This window comes from Ursus maritimus (genome assembly GCF_017311325.1).
Source record: "Ursus maritimus isolate PB19 chromosome X unlocalized genomic scaffold, ASM1731132v1 scaffold_X1, whole genome shotgun sequence".
Classification (NCBI taxonomy): Eukaryota; Metazoa; Chordata; class Mammalia; order Carnivora; family Ursidae; genus Ursus; species Ursus maritimus.
Genome location: NW_024423319.1, coordinates 89027726 through 89045521, shown reverse-complemented (window position 1 = coordinate 89045521; position 17796 = coordinate 89027726). Strand labels below are relative to the sequence as shown.

At 43.2% G+C, this 17796-nt stretch overlaps 1 protein-coding gene and 1 non-coding gene across 2 annotated transcripts in view; one reads left to right on the top strand and one right to left on the bottom strand.

The window, feature by feature from the left end:
* Positions 1-12083, top strand: part of DDX3X (DEAD-box helicase 3 X-linked) — a 28100-nt gene extending 16017 nt beyond the window's left edge. The window contains exon 17 of the mRNA XM_040632845.1: positions 11889-12083. Within this exon, the coding sequence (XP_040488779.1) occupies positions 11889-11944 (56 nt within the window). The 3' untranslated portion in view covers positions 11945-12083. The remainder of the gene's footprint in view (positions 1-11888) is intronic.
* Positions 6219-6291, bottom strand: TRNAK-CUU. Its single transcript has one exon. It is a non-coding gene; the product is annotated as a tRNA-Lys (tRNA).
* Positions 12084-17796: the final 5713 nt, after the last annotated feature.

The following is a 17796-nucleotide window of genomic DNA, read 5'->3' as shown; positions in this document are numbered from 1 at the left end:
TTGGAATAGATGGGAATCTAAGAGGTCCTTAGTGATGTACAGCGTGTATTGCAAATTGGTTTGTATTCTGAGCAGCTTAATACGGGTGGGAATCTCTTTGTTTGAAGCACTTGATGTGAAGGTCACCTGAACAGTGGAAGAAGTTGGGTAAAAATTAAATGTACTAGTAATCCAAGTGATCGGGGATCAAGAATGTACTGGGGGAGGGGGTGGCGGGGTGCTCCTGGCTGGCTCCGTCGGTAGAACATGTGGTTCAGTGTCAGGGTTGAGAGTTCGAGCCCCACGTTGGGCATGGAGCCTACTTTTAAATGTATTTGGGGTCAGGGTGATAGAGATGGCATGGGCATCCTTCCTCCCCCTTTGGTGTCTTTGCTTGCCTCCGTTACTCCCCATTGCTGCAGGCCCCTACTGCCAATTAAGAGTGGATAAGATCCCTTCTAAGAAGTTAAGTTGAACCATATGAAAGGACTGTTCTGTGTTGGGGGTCAAACATGGTGAAGTGTGGGCAATGAGATACAATTAAACCTAAGGAAAGTACTTAATTTCCGCTTGTTTCACTTGGAGTTCTTTGCAGTATGACTGAGAACAATTTTTTATTAGCTTTGTAATGAAATAGTTGCTTCTGGATAGTTGCCATTTTCAGAGTCATGATCTCAAAGCAGCAAGCCTAAATTTTTAGGGCAGAATTTTGAAGCCTAATATGCCATATTGGTTTTAGAGGTAGGAAAGAGGGAGGGGAGCCTGAATTCAGTCAAAAGTGTGGAAAGAGGTTATGTAAGGATGGCTGGATTGACAAGATAGTGGCCAAAGGTGACAGTGAAATTGGATTCTAAGGATGGTTCAAGTTACCCTTTATGTAAATTAAGAGTGAACACAAGCTATGGGGGGATGGACTGTCTAAATTCTTAATTGAGATTATTTCTAGTCTGGCAGGGTTAAGATTATAACTCAGGTTTATTTGCATACTATGTTAATTTTTGTAGTTCATTGTAATTTAAATGATAAGTTTACATATATACTTAAATGTAAGTCATTCTCCCCCTACCCCCTCCACCCACTGTTAATGTTTCCTGGGTTTGTTCTTAACCATCTCTTGGCTGAATTTTTTTCAATACCAGATAATTTTTTTCTAAAATGACTTACAGGGACCATGTTTGAAAATGTTCAATGTCTTTGCTTAAAACTATATAAATGTTTTTTTTCTATTATGGGTGGCTGTTTCTCTTGTCCCTATGCTCCTAAGTGACCTGGTTGAATGGTCACAGGCTTGTTCTCTTTGAAGCTCTCTTTGAAGAACTAAGCAATCTGGGTGTTGACAGTGGTCTTACTGCCTGCCCACTGGAATGCAGAGGTTCCGTTCACTGCATTTTAGGAATATCTCCGAATTTTTTCTCTTCTGTTCTCGTTGAACACGATTCCGGGTATGTTCAAACCTGCTTTGCTTCAGATCTTGTCCTCATTTCAGTTGATCTACTTTTCAGCATGTTCAGTCTGTTTCTAATGTTGTTTCCTCTGTAATGACTATTCTCCATTTCTTTCCTCCTTTTCATTGTTGATTTTTACCCCCTGCCCCCTGCCAGTTTTTCCTACCTATACCTGACTGGGTTGTCTGAAGGATAATTCTGAAATAGGATTATTTTGACACAGGGCACTATGTTTAATTACAGTGCGGAAGAATATTTCATGACCTGCAAACATGTTTATTATGGGAGAAAACACCATAAAACAGATGAACACATTTACTTTAAGAGGAGAAGCCTCAAAACAGGTGTTAAATGTAGAATTACTATATGACTCAGCAATTTTACTCCTAGGAGAATTCTACCCAGGAGAGAGAAAACAAGCTTACAGCTTATGTCTGCAAGCGGATGTTCATAGCATTCACAATAACCAAAAAGTGGAAACCACCCAAATGCCAATCAGCTGGCAGATGGACAAACAAAATGTGTATACATGGAATGGAATGCTGTTTGGCCATAAAAAGAAGGAAGTACTGATGCTATCTCTGTCCTCTGGGGACATGACCACATCCCTAATTTCCTTTCCCCTCTTCAAAGGATCATTAGGGGGGCCTGTTAGTACTGTGACACATGTCTGTATTCTGACTTAAGGCTTTCTGTGGCTGTCTGTCCGTTTTCAGTCCTGATTTTATTGTGTTAGCAGATCTAGTCATGGTTTATAATTTGAGGGTTCCTGTTTTCCCCGTTTCCTTGTTACACTGAAGATGACCTTTTACTTTTTAAAAAGTAGGTTCCACGCCCAAAGTGGGGCTTGAACTCACGACCCTGAGATCAAGTGTGGCACCCTGACATTTTACTTTTTAAGAGCTAAGTGGAGTAAAAATGCCTCTCCCATCTTTGGAAGAAAGAGGAAATCCTCATTCTTCCCTTTCCGCTCTTAATTCTACTCCACATTCGCCTAGATTTTCAACAGCCCGTCTCATTTACCTGACATCAGTTGGTTAGTTGTACACAGAATGGTCTCTGAACCTCTACTCCTGACCCACTCACCTGATAGGATCCTAGTGGGTTATCTGGTAGACATTTGGATGGCCAAGGTTGATTTAGGGCTCATTCAAAAGCTGATTTGGGGTCTGCTGAGTGTTGGGGAATGTAGTGATGATTTCAAATGTAGCCCTTGTCCTCTTGGAACCTAGTTTTTCTTTCGTGGTTCCCCAACTTGATGTTGCAACAGGAGACTCGGGAAATGATTCTGTAGCAACTCCTAATAGAATCCATCCCTGGGGTTCACTCAGGAGTCTTTTTCGCTTTTTGCTTTTGTTTTTAATTTCCCCAGGCAATTATGATGCAGCAAACTTAGGTATGGAGTCTGCTGTTCTCTACCCTTTATCATCTGTTCTAAAACTTCCAATTACCACGATCATGTTTCAGGGACTTCATGGCAGAAGCATCTCTGTATTCCAAATTACAGTAGATGCCACAACCAAATTAATGGCGCTCTACTAAGTTGGTCCAATGGTGTGGCACCAGTCTACCTTGCAGCTTATAACTTCTTCCCCATACCTTATACCGTAGCTGAATACGATGCTACTGTGTAGACACATCCTGCACTCTGCCTTTGCCAGAGTTTTTGTTCACCCTGTTCCTTCTGACTAGAATTGGAGCTGAGTTAATATTTAATTTTATATATTGCACTCGGAATATTAAGCCGCCATTTACAATTATTAGCGATGTAGAGAAAATAATTGCTCTAATGGGTTGAGGAAGGAGTAGGTTTCAACTGGAGTGTGCAGAATGAGCTCAACTCTTTGGAGAAGATGTAGAAAACTAGAAGGAAATCTGCATAAATAGTGGCAGTTCTTGCGTCTGGTTGAGACGAAAAGATTTTCTGCGGCTTCATACTTTTCTTGCACTGAACAAGTTTTATACAATTATATCTTCTAATAAAACTTACGTTTATTTTTTTAGCCTGAAATAATGATAAATTCACAGGAAGTGGTGAAGTAGTACAAAGAGGTCACGTGTAGCTTTCACACAGTTTCACCTGTTGGTAACACTTGGCATAACTAGTACATCAAAACCAGGAAATTGACATTGGTACAATCCACAGACCTCCTTCAGATTTCACCAATTTTTTTGTGTACGTGTGTGTGTGTAGTTGTCTGCAGTTTTATCACATGTTGATTTGTATAACCAGCTCCACAGAACTGTTCCACTGCCAAGATCTCCCTCGTGCTACCTCTTTACAGTCATACCTGCACCCCTTCTGCTTCCCCACCCTGTCACCCCTGGCAACCGCTGATCTGTTTTCCATCTCTAAAATGTCATCTCAGAATTGTTCACATAAATGGAATTTTGCAGTCTGTGACCTTTTGAGATTGGCTTTTTGTCACTCAGCATAATGTCCTTGAGAGCCATTCAAGTTGTTGCAAATAGTTGGTTTCTTTATTGCCGAGTGGTATGGATGTTCCATAGTTTGTTTACTCAGCTGGTGAAGGATATTTGGCTTGTTGCCAGTTTTTGACTCTTAGAAATCAAGGTTGCTACGAACATTGAACATTCATGTACAGATTTTTGTGTGGACATGAATTTTCGTTTTTCTGGCAGAAAAACGAAAAAATCATATGGTAAGTGTACGTTTAGTTTAAGAACCTGCCAAACCATTCTCCAGAGTGGCCGTACCATTTTACATTCCCACCAGCAATGCACGAGAGATCCAGTTTCTCTGCCTCCTCACCAGCATTTGGTATTGGCATATTTTATTTCGGCTGTTCTCATTGGTGCGAGGTGGTATCTCCTTGTGGTCTTAATTTGCATTCCCTAATGGCTAGTGATGTTGAACATCCTTTCATGTGCTTATTTGCCATCTCTATATTCTCTTTGGTAAAATATGTTTGTGTCTTTTGCCCATTTTAAAATAATTGATTGTTTTTCACTGCTGAGGTTTTTAAAAAAATTTTTGAAGTATAGTTGACGTACGATGTTACGTTCGTTTCAGGGATTTGACAATTCTGTACGTGATACGGTGCTCGCCACGATAAGTGTGGCTACCATCTGTCACCATACAAAGTTATTGCAACATTATTGACTATATTCCCTATGTTGTACTTTTCATCCCCATGATTTGTTTATTTCATAGCTCTAAGTTTGTACCCCTTAATCCCCATCACCTATTGCTCCCATCCCCCCAACTCCCTCCCCTCTGGAAACCACCAGTTTGTTCTCTAGATGTGTGAGTGAGTCTGTTTCTGTTTGTTCATTTGTTTTGTACTGTTGAGTTTTTAGAGTCCTCTATATAATCTAGGTACCAGTCCTTTGTCAGATGTGTGATTTACAAGTATCTTTTCCCAGTCTATAGCTTGTCTATCTTTTTATTATTATTTTAATTCCAGTGTAGTTAACATACAGTGTTCTATTAGTTTCAGGTGTACAATATAGCGATTCAACAATTCCAGTGCTCAACAAGATAAGTATACTCTTAGGGTCCCTGGCTGGCTCAGTAAGAAGAGCATGTGACTCTTGATCTCAGGGTCGTGGGTTTGAGCCCCATGTTGGATGTAGAGATTACTTAAATTAAAACAAAGAAAAGTGTACTCTTAATTCCCATCACCTATTTCACCCATCCCCCTACCCACCTCCTCTCTGGTAATCCTCTGTTCTCCATAGTTTAGAGTCTGTTATTTGAGGGGTGCCTGTGTGGCTCAGTCAGTTGGGTGTCCGACTCGATCCCAGCTCAGGTCTTGATCTGAGGGTTGTGAGTTCAAGCCCTGTGTTGGGCTCCATGCTAGGTGTGGAGCCTACTTAAAAAGAAAAAAAAGAGTCTGTTATTTGGTTTGTCTCTCTCTCTCTTTTTTTCCTTCCTTTGTCCCTTTGTTTTGCTTTTTAAATCCCACATAAGAGTGAAATCATATGGTATTTGTCTTTCTCTGACTGGCTTATTTCACTTAGCATCTTACTCTCTAGATCCATCCATGTTGTTGCAAAAGGCAAGATTTCGTTCTTTTTTATGATTGAATAATATCCCATTGTATATATATACATACCACATCTTCTTTATCCACTCATCCATTGATGGACACATAGGCTGCTTATTTTTCTTCTTAACAGGGTCTTTTGCAGAGCAAACATTTTTAATTTTTTAAAAACATTTTCAATTTTGATGCTGTCCAATTATCAATATTTCCTTTTGTGCATCGTGCTTTTGGTGTCATGTCTGCGAATCCTTCACCTAGCCCTAGGTCCTAAAGATTTTCTATTTTTTCTAATTTATAATTTTCTATTTAAATCTATGATCCATTTTGAGTCCATTTTTAAGGTGTGAGGTTTAGGTGAAGGTTGACTTTTTAATCTATGGATGTTCAATTGCTTCAGCGCTATTTGTTGAAAAGACTCTCCTTTCTCTGTTGAAATGCCTTTGCAACTTTGTCAAAATTCAGTTGACCATCCTTGTGTGGGTCTACTTCGGGTTCTCTTCTGTATCCTTGATCTATGTGTCTATCCCTCCACCGACACCACACTGTTTCCATTACTTCTAGCTATATAGTAAGTCTGAAAACTGGGTAGAGTGATTCTTCCCGCTTCATTCTTTTTCAAATTTGTTTTAGCTGTTCTAGTTCCTTTGTCTTTTCACATAAATTTTAGAATAAACTCTTTCTTTTCTTTTCTTTTCTTTTCTTTTCTTTTCTTTTCTTTTCTTTTCTTTTCTTTTCTTTTCTTTTCTTTTCTTTTCTTTCTTTCTTTTTTTTAAAGTAATCTCTGTGCCCAGCATGGGGCTTGAACTCATGACCCCGAAATCAAGAGTCTCATGCTCTACCAATTGAGCCAGCCAGGCACCCCTAGAATAAGCTTTTCCTTACAAAAAAAAATCTTGCTGGGATTTTGGTGGTAATTGTGCTGAACCTATAGGTGTATGTGGAGGAGAATTGACATCTTTATTAATAACGTTAAGCCTAAGACATATTTTTAAGTTGTGAACTCAGAACAGCCAGCCAACAGGAAAAATCACCCGCTGCTTCCTATTGGGAGCACGCCTATTGATTCATCCTAGGATCATGCTCCTTGTTTGGGGCATGTCCATTGAGCAAGTGTCTCCATGAAATGCCACATTTTGTGAAGGAAGTTCGGCTGGTTCTCATGGCAGCCTAGATATTTCAGAGCGGCGCTCTTGCTGAATGCAACCATAAAAACAGACGTAAATTTAATGCAGGCATTCCCCTTCTGATCTAGTAAGCACCTTCTGGAAGGGTTCCTGTTAGGAACAGAGACAGAGGCTTCCCGAAAGTCAAGTCAGTAACCAACCGCCTGTGCAGAAAATGCAATATTCAGTTCATCTCAAACTTGTAAGAAACCTTACACCTTTTCGGTTTCCTCTTCTTAAAACTCATCCTTGGGAGAGTACTTGGGAGTCTTACTTGAATATTAATTCTCAGCATGCACTGAACTTAATGACCATAATGTCCCAGAATTTTAATAACAAAATTTTAGTGTTAGTTTTCATCAGGGAACTGTGTCCTTGGATGGTACTGTGGTGACTTCCTGTAGAAGGCTCTTTAATGGCATTCGCTTGGGCAAAGCCATCTTTACCACAAGGGGCACGGGAGCTGCCGTGTGCCATTTGTGAGTCTGTTTATTCCATGGATTTCTAAGAGATCTACAATGTTAACAGTATTCCTTGTAAAAGACCCTGTGGGGTAGATTTAGTTTGGGTGTCAGCGTCACAGATAGGCTTTGTCTCTAAGGAACGTGTTTTTCTTGGACGAGCACTGAAAACCAGACGCGTTTTCACTTGGGCCCGCTCTTTGGAATGAGGTCTGGGGCATTTATTAACCATACCCCCGGCTGAATCTCACCCTACTCATTTCTCTCTTCCGACTTCTTTCATTTTCTTGCACGGACGTCTGAAACTTACCTCTACATTTTGGAGAGAGAGAAGGTATAAATATATAAAGCGAAACCTAGCGCTATTTTTTAAGTTTGTTGTTTCGGTGTGTTACCGCAGGAAGGAATATCTGGAGATGGGAATTCAGCTCTAACGATCATAAAAGAGGGGGTGCGAGTCCGTTTTGACAGCGCAGCAACCTGGGTAATCCTATTTATTTCCTGCTTTGAAGTCGGGTGGGATACAACTCCAGTTTATCTCATTCTATAGGGAAGTTGGGTTTATATTCCTGTCTGTGGCTTTCCAAAAACTAGCCTAACAACGCTGGACGGCCCCTGTGATTGTGTGCTCCACTGGGACAGAGCCAACAACTAAGGAGATTTGTTGTGAATGTTGGTGTCAGTAGGTGGACACAGCCAGAGGCTTACGTGTGTTAGTGACCAAGCAGCCAAAGGTGTTTTTTAAAAGGCGTTTAGTACCAGAAGATCAGAATGTATTTGCTAACAGCTCTGTTGAAAATCCTAAGTAAAGAGAGGAACTGGCATCACCCCTGGCCGGATTCGTACTTTGTGTTCCCTTAGATGCTTTCCATGACCTCCTCGTGGAGGAAGAATGGCGTGCTCTTGTTTAAAGCCTGACTGTCTAGCTGGGCCTTTCTCAACTACTTAGCGCTGCGGTGGCCTCTCACCTAGGAATGCATGGTCTGTATTTCCCTCTCTTCTGGATCATTCCCTTAAGGTCACCCAAAGCCCTAGCCTGATCTCACGTCTCTCTCCAGCTTGCGCTTCCACCCATGTTCATAGCTTTCGATACCATGTCTTTTAATTATTTAATATTTTACCTAGAGAATACATAGACTTCTTTTAAGACTCACATGATATGTGAAGTTATACAGTGAAGTCTTATTCTCACCTTGCCCCCATCCCAACCTGTAACCACGTATTACTTACTTGGCTATCCTTCTAGAATGTCTTTAGGCAAAGGGAAGCCTCTATGAATATATTTTCTTCTCATTTTACGCAAAAGAGAGCCCACTACGGGGCACCTGGCTGGCTCAGTCAGTAGAGCGTGTGACTCTTGATCTCAGGGTCATGAGTTCAAGCCCTACGTTGGGCATAGAGCTTGCTTAGAAAAAAATAGTACACTATACTGTTCCATACCTTTTTTCTACTAAACAATATATAATGGAAAATTTTGCATGTCAATACATAGAGTCCATTCTTTTTTACAGTTGTGTACTAAGAATATTCTTACTGTTTGGCTATCCCATAATTATGCAACTATCCTATTGATAGGTTGTTTTCTATCATCGGCTATTTCCAGCAATACTGCAGTGAATGATTAACTTTGAACGCATAAATATATTCATTGAAATTTGGGTACATCTGGTTAAGTTCCCCACAGGAGTTGTATCAATTTGCACTGCCACCAGCAACGTACAAGAGTGCTGCTTTTTCCATGGTTTTGTGTATGAATGTGTTGGCAAACTTGTACTTTGATGTAATTGATACTGTTTTTTTTTTTTACCTGGGTAGTTTTAATTTATAGTTCTCTTCTGAGTGAGCTCAAACACCTTCCCCTAATTTAAAAGCCTACTTGTATCTCTTTTTCTATTATCTATTCCCAATGATCTTTGGCCGATTTTTCTTTTGCGTTATTGGTGTATTTCTCGTGTTTGATTTGTAGAAGCTTTATATTAGGAAGATTAGGTCTTTGTTATAGTAATAGCCAAATTGTTTTTGGTTTGGGGTTGTTTTTTTTTTTAACATTTGGCTATTTGTGTTTTCATGTTGCTTATGGTGTTTTGGTTTCTGATAATACAGAGGATTTTTAAAAATTGTTTTTTATTAGGTCATCTCTACGCCCAACGTGGGGGTCGAACTCACAACCCTGAGATCAAGAGTCTCATGTTCGGCCAACTAAGCCAGCCAGGGCCCCTTGCTTGTTTATTTCTTAAAAACAACATTTACAGGCCGTCTGTCTAGCTCTAAAAATTTGTCAGGTTGTTTTGGAATGGTGTTCATTTACAAAGTGACTTAGGGATAATTGACATTTATGATGACTCTGTTCAGATTGTCTTTTTGCAACTTCAGTAATGTGTTTGAAGTATTCTTTGTATAATTTTTGCACATTTCATGTGACGCTTATTCCTATGTATTTTATATTATTTGTTGCTATTATAAATGAGGTATCTTCTTCCATTGTATTTTCTAGCTGGTAATTATATGTAGGAAAGCTGTTGCTTTCTACATATCTTATTTTCTGCTACCTTACTGAATTCTTATATTGTTTATAGTAGTTTCTCGGTTGAGTCTCCTGGTTTTTCCAGGTATACAGTTACGTCGTGTACAGAAAATAATAGTTGTACTTCCTCCTTTCCAATTATTAGACCTCAAATTGGGGGAGGGCAAGACTAGCCAGGTTATGTTTCTTTATTTTCTTTTTTTTCATTGCAGAAATGGTACTATTTATGAAAAACAAACTATATTGTATACTATATAAAAATATACTATATTAAAGATACAAAAGATATACCGTATTAAGGATATATTATAAGGATATACTGAAATCACTCAAATAATACATAAAGTAATTTTATCTGTTCCTTAAAACTATACTATTAGACCTCTAATCCATTTTTCTTATCCAGTTGCCTCAGTTGGTATCTCCAGTACAATGTTAAAATAAGAATTGTGAATTCTTCCGCTGTTTGCCATTAAGCATGATGCTAGAATAATATTAACTAAAGGTATCAGTTTGTTCATATTTTAAATTTTTAATCAAGAATGGGTATCAACCTTGTCACATGCCTTTTCAGCCTCTGCAGAAATGATTATATGTATTTTTCTCCCTAGATTTATTAATATACTTAACATTAATATACTTAAATATACTCTAGATTTATTAATCTCCCTAGATTTATTAACATACTTAAATTTATATTAAATATAAATTAATATAAGTATACTTAAATTTTAATAGATCTTATAATATTCAAATAATGGGGTACTCTCCACCATCCGAACTGAAGAACTGAACAGGTGGTGGATAACAGTAGCTATTCGTACCTTCTCCCTCCATTTCCCTGACCTCTCCTGGGTCTTTTCCCCATTTCATTAAATGGCTAGATCATTCCCCTACTCACTCAGGTCAAGGGCTTAGAAGTCATTCCTTTTTTTCTCTTTCTCTCATACCCTTCATCAGCAAATTTCAGACGTTCTGTTTCCAAACCTGGCCGCTTCACCATCCCCACTGCCGCTGAAGTCCAAGTTAACTTCCTTTCTTTCTTGAACTACTGTGACAGTCTCTCAACTGGCCTCCCTGCCTCCATTATGCCTTATCAGACTACCTGACCTAGTTCCTCCCCGCATCCAGCTGCGTCCTTCTCCTACCAACCTCCTTTCCCTCCCTTACCCGTGCCAAGTTCATCCTTTCTGCTAGAACTTCCTTCCTTCACGGCTGTCTCCTGCTCCTTCCGGTCTCCACCCAAATGTCGCCTCTTCAGAGAGACCCTCCCCGACATTCTTAGCTAACTGCTCTAATTAAAGTACCAAGGAAGCCCTAGAGGAAAGATGCACGACTTCTGACAGGGCCCCGAGCCAGCCTCTCGCCTACGAAAGGAGGGGCAGGAACTGCTCAGGCTGCTGACTCTTCCTTGGCCACCTCCTTTCCAGCTTATGAGGGCCCACTTATAGAGGGCTGGGTTTCTACTCGCTCCCGGCCACTGGATGTGGTTCCCTTGATGCTCCCGTGCCGAGGGCAATCCTCCCCTATGGTCTTCCTGCCATGAAAGGATCTGTAGCGCCAAACCACATCTACTCCCTAAAAGTAAGACACTGTCTATTCATGAGCAAGAGAATGCCGCCTTACTGACTGGGACCCTCAGCAAGTGACTTCACCTCTGAGTTACAGCTTTCTTTCTTTACAGTGAAGTAGCAATGGCAGTACCTGCCTCAGACACTTTTGGTGACCGTTAAGGGAGTCTGTATTTCCAGGCCATTGTACGATTCCATGCTTTCAATGGACATAATCACCCATAGTAAACTGTCACGACTGTCACAAAAAATAACGTCCTGCTCCTCCCTTCCAATCCTTCCACTTGTCTGCCTGGGTAGGAAGCTCAGAGCCGCCCCGACGGTTCATTTTACCATCTTTCCTACTGTCACCTAAGGTTGGCTCGTTGTTTCTGAACATGGCTCATGTCTGCTGTTCCTTCCCTTCCTGCTGCCTTCAGCCTGGATCCTGGACGTAGCTGCCTCTCTGTCTTTATTCTCTCCCTGTCTGTGACAGACACTCCTTTCTGGTCTCTCCTCCTCACAGAACTCCAGTTTGGTTCAGGATGGACGTGCCTCTCTGAGAGTACTTGGCCCCTCAGCCCCCCTTCCTCTAGGGTAGCCTTGTCTTCCAATTCTGGTCAATGAGATGTAGGTAGAAGTCCCTGGGATGGGTGGATGTCCCTTCCCAAGCAAAACCCCTGGGATGGATGGGTGTCCCTTCCCAAGTAAAACCTCATAAGAAAACTTCTGGATCTGCTATTTTTTCTCTCCTAGAACTTGAAGCCTCGCACCCAGGGGGGCAGGAACTGCTTTGTGACAACAAAGACTAAAACCATATGCTGACCATAGTGGAGGAGAAAGATGAGCAAACCTACATCATGGATAACCCTGTGAAACCAGTACCCCAGCCTGAGCGGTCTTCCCCTGCGCCTCTCCTTCCATAAGAAAAATAAATCCCTGTGCATCTCAGTTTCTTTCCTTTGGGCTGTCTTATAACTCTTCGGCAGGTTTGAATTTTTTCCTAAATAAAATATCGGTAAGCAAACGAACCTATAAAGCTAGCAGGAAAGGGCGGCTCCAATCTGTGATGATATGTACATATTTTTACATATATTTTCCATTGTATGGGATATTATCTGCGTGATCCCTGGGCAGATACGAAATTTCTTGTTTTACGACTCTAACTGTATGTTTTATTTGTACTGTTGAAAAAGACAACACACACACACACACACACACACACACAGAGGAATATGGGGAGCATCTGGCTGTGGTGACACAACGTTGTCATAGCGGCACTATGATGGAGGTGAGCCCATTACACAGAAACACCAAGAACCGGTGACTCACCAGTAACTACCACCACTTTTTTTTTTTTTAAGATTTTATTTATTTATTCAACAGAGATAGAGACAGCCAGCGAGAGAGGGAACACAAGCAGGGGGAGTGGGAGAGGAAGAAGCAGGCTCATAGCGGAGGAGCCTGATGTGGGGCTCCATCCCAGAACGCCGGGATCACGCCCTGAGCCGAAGGCAGACGCTTAACCGCTGTGCCACCCAGGCGCCCCTACCACCACTTTTGATTTTAAGTTTTCTCTGTGAGCCAGACATTGCTCTCACGAGTTCTCGCAAGCACGCTGACGTTGAGGAATTGTGGGAGTTTTTTTTTCCTTAGGTATGATAATGGTAGTGCAATTACTTTTTGTGAGGGGGGGATTCTGACCTTTCAGAGATAGTATTTACCGATGAAAGAAAGTGATGCCTGAGACCTGCCTCCGAATAATCGAGGGGCAGACGTGGGTCAGGGTACAGATGAAATGAGATCATCCAATCAGTTGACAGTTGTTGAAGTTGGGTGACGGTTAAGTCTTTTAAAAAATTATTCCCTTAGGATAAATTCCCAGGACTGGGCTTATGGGTCAGAGGATGGGCTCATTTATGAGTTTTTCTTTTCTTTCTTTTTTTTTTTTAAGGTTTTATTTATTTGACACAGAGAGAGGGAAAGCACAAGCAGGGGGAGGGGCAGGGGGAGGGGGAGAAGCAGGTTCCCGGCTGAGTGAGCCCCATGTGGCTCAATCCCCGGAGACTGGAATCAGGACCTGAGCCGAAGGCAGACCCTTCACCGACTGAGCCACCCAGGCGTCCCGCCATTGTTTTCGTTTTTTAAGATTTTATTGTTAAGTAATCTCTGTGCTCAACATGGGGCTCCAACTCACAACCCTGAGATCAAGTCTGGGCCAGCCAGGCACCACTCCCCCACCCCGACCCATTATTAATAAATATCTTAGAGAAGATACTTTGAGACCATGCATCTATCCTGTTTTTCTTCAAACTTTTGCCCACTGACTTTACCATCCGTCAGGAGATCCTGCTTGCGATGCTTATTACTGTGCTGTTTGTGTTTCTCTTGTTTCTTCTACATTCATTAATTGGAATTCTTCTGTAAGAAAGAGCTGTTCTGGGACGCCTGGGTGGCTCAGCCGGTTAAGCGTCTGCCTTCAGCTCAGGTTATGATCCCAGGGTCCTGGGATCAAGCCCCGCATTGGGCTCCCTGCTTAGCGGGCAGTTTGCTTCTCCCTCTCCCTCTGCCTCTCTCCCTGGCTTGTACTCACTCTCTCTTTCTCTCTCAAATAAGTAAATAAAATCTTAAAAAACAAAAACAAAGGGGCGCCTGGGTGGCGCAGTCGTTAAGCGTCTGCCTTCGGCTCAGGGCGTGATCCCAGCGTTCTGGGATCGAGCCCCACATCAGGCTTCTCTGCTAGGAGCCTGCTTCTTCCTCTCCCACTCCCCCTGCTTGTGTTCCCTCTCTCGCTGGCTGTCTCTCTCTGTCAAATAAATAAATAAAATCTTAAAAAAAAAAAACAAAAAAACAAAAACAAAAACAAAAAAACCCCAAAGAATGGATTTGGGGGCAAATGGAGAATAACCTTCACAAGCTAACACTTCCTCCAAGAGTCCTTTCCTTTTTTTTTTTTTAAAGATTTTATTTATTTGACAGAGAGAGAGAGACAGCAAGTGAGAGAGGGAATATAGGCAGGGGGAGTGGGAGAGGAAGAAGCAGGCTCCCAGAGGAGGAGCCTGATGTGGGGCTCGATCCCAGGACTCTAGGATCATGCCCTGAGCTGAAGGCAGACGCTTAACGACTGAGCCACCCAGGCGCCCCCAAGAGTCCTTTCCTGACCCCACGTCTGGCTAGGTGCCCACAGCCTCCTGCCAGAGAAGCATCATGCTGTATTGCTGTTCCCTTGTGGGTCTCTCTCCTAAAGAGTCAGCCCCATGAGAAGAGGGGCTGCATCTCATTCACCCTGTTACTTCTGTTCAGGGATGGCCTACCCATAGGAAGTGCTCAATCTGTGTTGTGAGAAGAGATGAGGTCAGCACTATGCGGGCCAGAGAGCTGGAATAGTCACTGGGACCGTCTATTCCTGAATCTGGCCACCCTCCAGCCCTTCAGGGGCTGAGCACGCCACACGGTCTTCACACCTCTGTGCCTTTTTATATGCTGTTCCCTCTCCTTGGAATACCAACTGTGACAAGTGGTAAGTGAAATTAGATGGGCAAAATGTCGATAATTGTTGAAAGTGAGCGAGGAGAATATAGGGGCTCAGTACACTGAGACTATACTGGTCTCTCTATAGTTTTGTATGCTTGAGAATTCCCAGAAAAATCGGGTTTCAGAACAGTATTTCTGGGGCACATGCTGAGTGCCAGACCCTTTGCTCACAGACACTGGGGACACAGAGGTGAAGCAGTCAGACAGATGATGCAAATAGGAAGAGACAGCCCCTCCTCGCACTGGAAAACTCCCCACTGTCCCTTGCCCTATCCAGGCCAGGCTCAGGTGGTCTGCCCTTGAAGCATCCCAGCTGTCTCCTCCAGGACTCCAGCCCGGCACAGAATGGAGAGGGTCTTTTTGCTCCTTGCTGAGGACAGAACTGTGCCCCTCCCCCCCATTCCTATGTTGAACCCTAACCCCACAATGTGATGGTATATGGAGATGGCGTCTTTGAAATGTAATTAGGTTTAGAGGAGGTCAAGAGAGTGGGGCCCTCATGATGGGATTAATGTTCCAAGAGACACCAGAAGGGTGCCAGGCTGGCTCAGTAGGTAGACCATGTGACTCTTGATCTCAGGGTTGTGAGGTCAAGCCCCACATTGGGCATAGAAGCTTACTTTTTTTTTTTTAAGACCTTAAAAATTTATTTGAGAGGGAGACTGAGCAAGACAGAGAGAGAAAGAGCAGGGAGAAGAGCAGAGGGAGAGGGAGAAGCAGACTCCTTGCCGAACAGGGAGCCCAATGTGGGGCTTGATTCCAGGACCCTGAGATCATGACCTGAGCCGAAGGCAGATGCTTAACTGACTGAGGCACCCAGGCGTAGAAGCTTACTTAAAAAAGATAAAATGTTTATCTGATACTCTCGGTTTTCGGCTCAGGTCATGATCTCAGGATCATGAGATCGAGCCCTGTGTCAGGCTCTGTGCTCAGTGCAGCGTCTGCTTGAGATTCTCTCTCTTCCTCTGCCCCTCCCCCTGCTCCCACTCTCTCTCTAAATAAATAAATAAAATTAAAAAAAGATAAATATAAAATAAAAACACAACTATGCACTGTGGTAAAAAAAAAAAAAAAGACCCCAGAGAGCTTCCTCTCTCTCCATCACGTGAGGACACCGTGAGAAGGCTGCAAGCTAGGAAGAGAGCTCTCACCAGAACCTGACCATGCTGGCACCCTGATCTCCAATTTCCAGCCTCCAGAACTGTGAGAAAATTTCTGTTTGTTGAAGCCATGCAGTCTGTGGTGTTTTGTAATGGCGGCCCCCGCTGACTGAGCACTTCCCTTGAGGTGACAACTGCCCCCACCGCCCCAGTTCTAGGGGTATGTTTCATCGCCCTCGGCCTCAGAGCTGCTGAAGGGTCAAGGGTTCTGAGAGCCATGGTAAAGGCTTCAGATTCAGGGGTCTTGGGGGCGGGAGAAGATGTCAGAGCTCCTTTAGGGCTTTGCATGTATCCCCCCAAACTCAGCAGATGCATTCCCTGACCCAGCACTCCCACTCCTGGGTATATCCCCAAGAGAGATACACATATACATTTACCCCAGGACAAAAATGTTCATGGCAGCATTCCTTTTAATAACCCTAAACCGGAAACTGCCCAAATGCCTGTCCCTGACACGGAACAGAGAAATAAATGGCGTCTTCAGACAGTGGAATACCCTACATCCACGAGAACGAACAAGCTCTTGGGACAACGCGCATGAATCTCGTAATGCTGACCAAAAAAAAAAAAAAAAAAAAAAAAAAAAAAAAAAGCAAACAAAAGCGAGGCCGTACTACATGACTCCGTTCACAGGAAGTTCAAAAAGGGGCAAAATGAATCCGTGACATTAGAAATCAGGAGAGTGGTTATGCTCCACTAAAAGTTTTTTTTTTTACTGATTTTTTTTTTTTAAAGATTTTATTTATTTATTTGACAGAGAGGCAGCCAGCGAGAGAGGGAACACAAGCAGGGGGAGTGGGAGAGGAAGAAGCAGGCACCCTCAGCAGAGGAGCCCGATGTGGGGCTCGATTCCAGAACACTGGGATCACGCCCTGAGCCGAAGGCAGATGCTAAACGACTGAGCCACCCAGGCGCCCCTTTTTTACTGATTTTTAAAATTTATTTTATTTTTAATCTTTTAAAGGTTATTTATTATTTATTTTTTATTAGGTAATCTTTATGCCCAGTGTGGAGCTCCAACTCACGACCCCAAGATCAAGAGTTGCAGGTTGCACCGATGGAGCCAGCCAGGCGCCTCCTCACTAGAAGTTTTTAAGTCCATGCTGACAAATGGTTTACAGGGTATGAAGTGCCCGCGCCCATCTGCTACCTCATTCTTTGCTCTCTTTCATGCCCACATACTTTACTGATCTATTATTTAGATAGGGCCAAATGCATAAATCTTAAGTGACCAGCTCAATGAGTTTTGCCCCATGTGTACACCTGGATAACCCACACCTAGATCAAGTTACAGAACATTCCACCACTCCCGAGGGTTCCCGCACATTATCTCCTTTTATCTTCATGACAATCTCAGGACAGCAGAGCTGTTATTTGTTCCCGTCACACCGAGAAAGAGCCTCAGAGACGGGTCCTGGCGCCGAGCACTGTGTCCCCGGGGTCAGGATGGTGCTGCCTTTTGTGGCAGAGGGATGACTGAGAGAACTCTCGGCAGCCTTCTCAGCACTCCCTGTCTTGAGCTTGCATCATTAGCCCATGAGCTGACTTCCTGGAAAATGAAGCTCCGTGCCCCTTTCCACACAGCCGGGCAGGGGAGTTGGGGTGGCCAAGTGGGAGGCACCAGTTCGTTATTTTTTAGCTCCGTTTATGTTCCAGAGTCATCTCCCAACCATCAACATTCTGGACAATGCCCTGGAGTCTGAGGGTTGTTGGTGCCAGGTGCGGGGATGCTGGAGCCAGGCTAGAAACTGCCCCTGGGGAGGGAGTGGCCCCCAACTCGTCAAACTGGGTGGGCAGGGTGCCTAGAGAGGAACAGGTACCTCTACTCCGTCTGTGCTTCAAAGGAGCGGGGCCTGGAACGGGGCTCAAGCGGAAGCTTCTGGAAGGCCAGCGTGGATGCTCTTGGAGTCCAATTCTCACTGTCCCTCGATCCCCACCTGGGGCTGGGTGAAGTTTGAGGGCTGACTGTA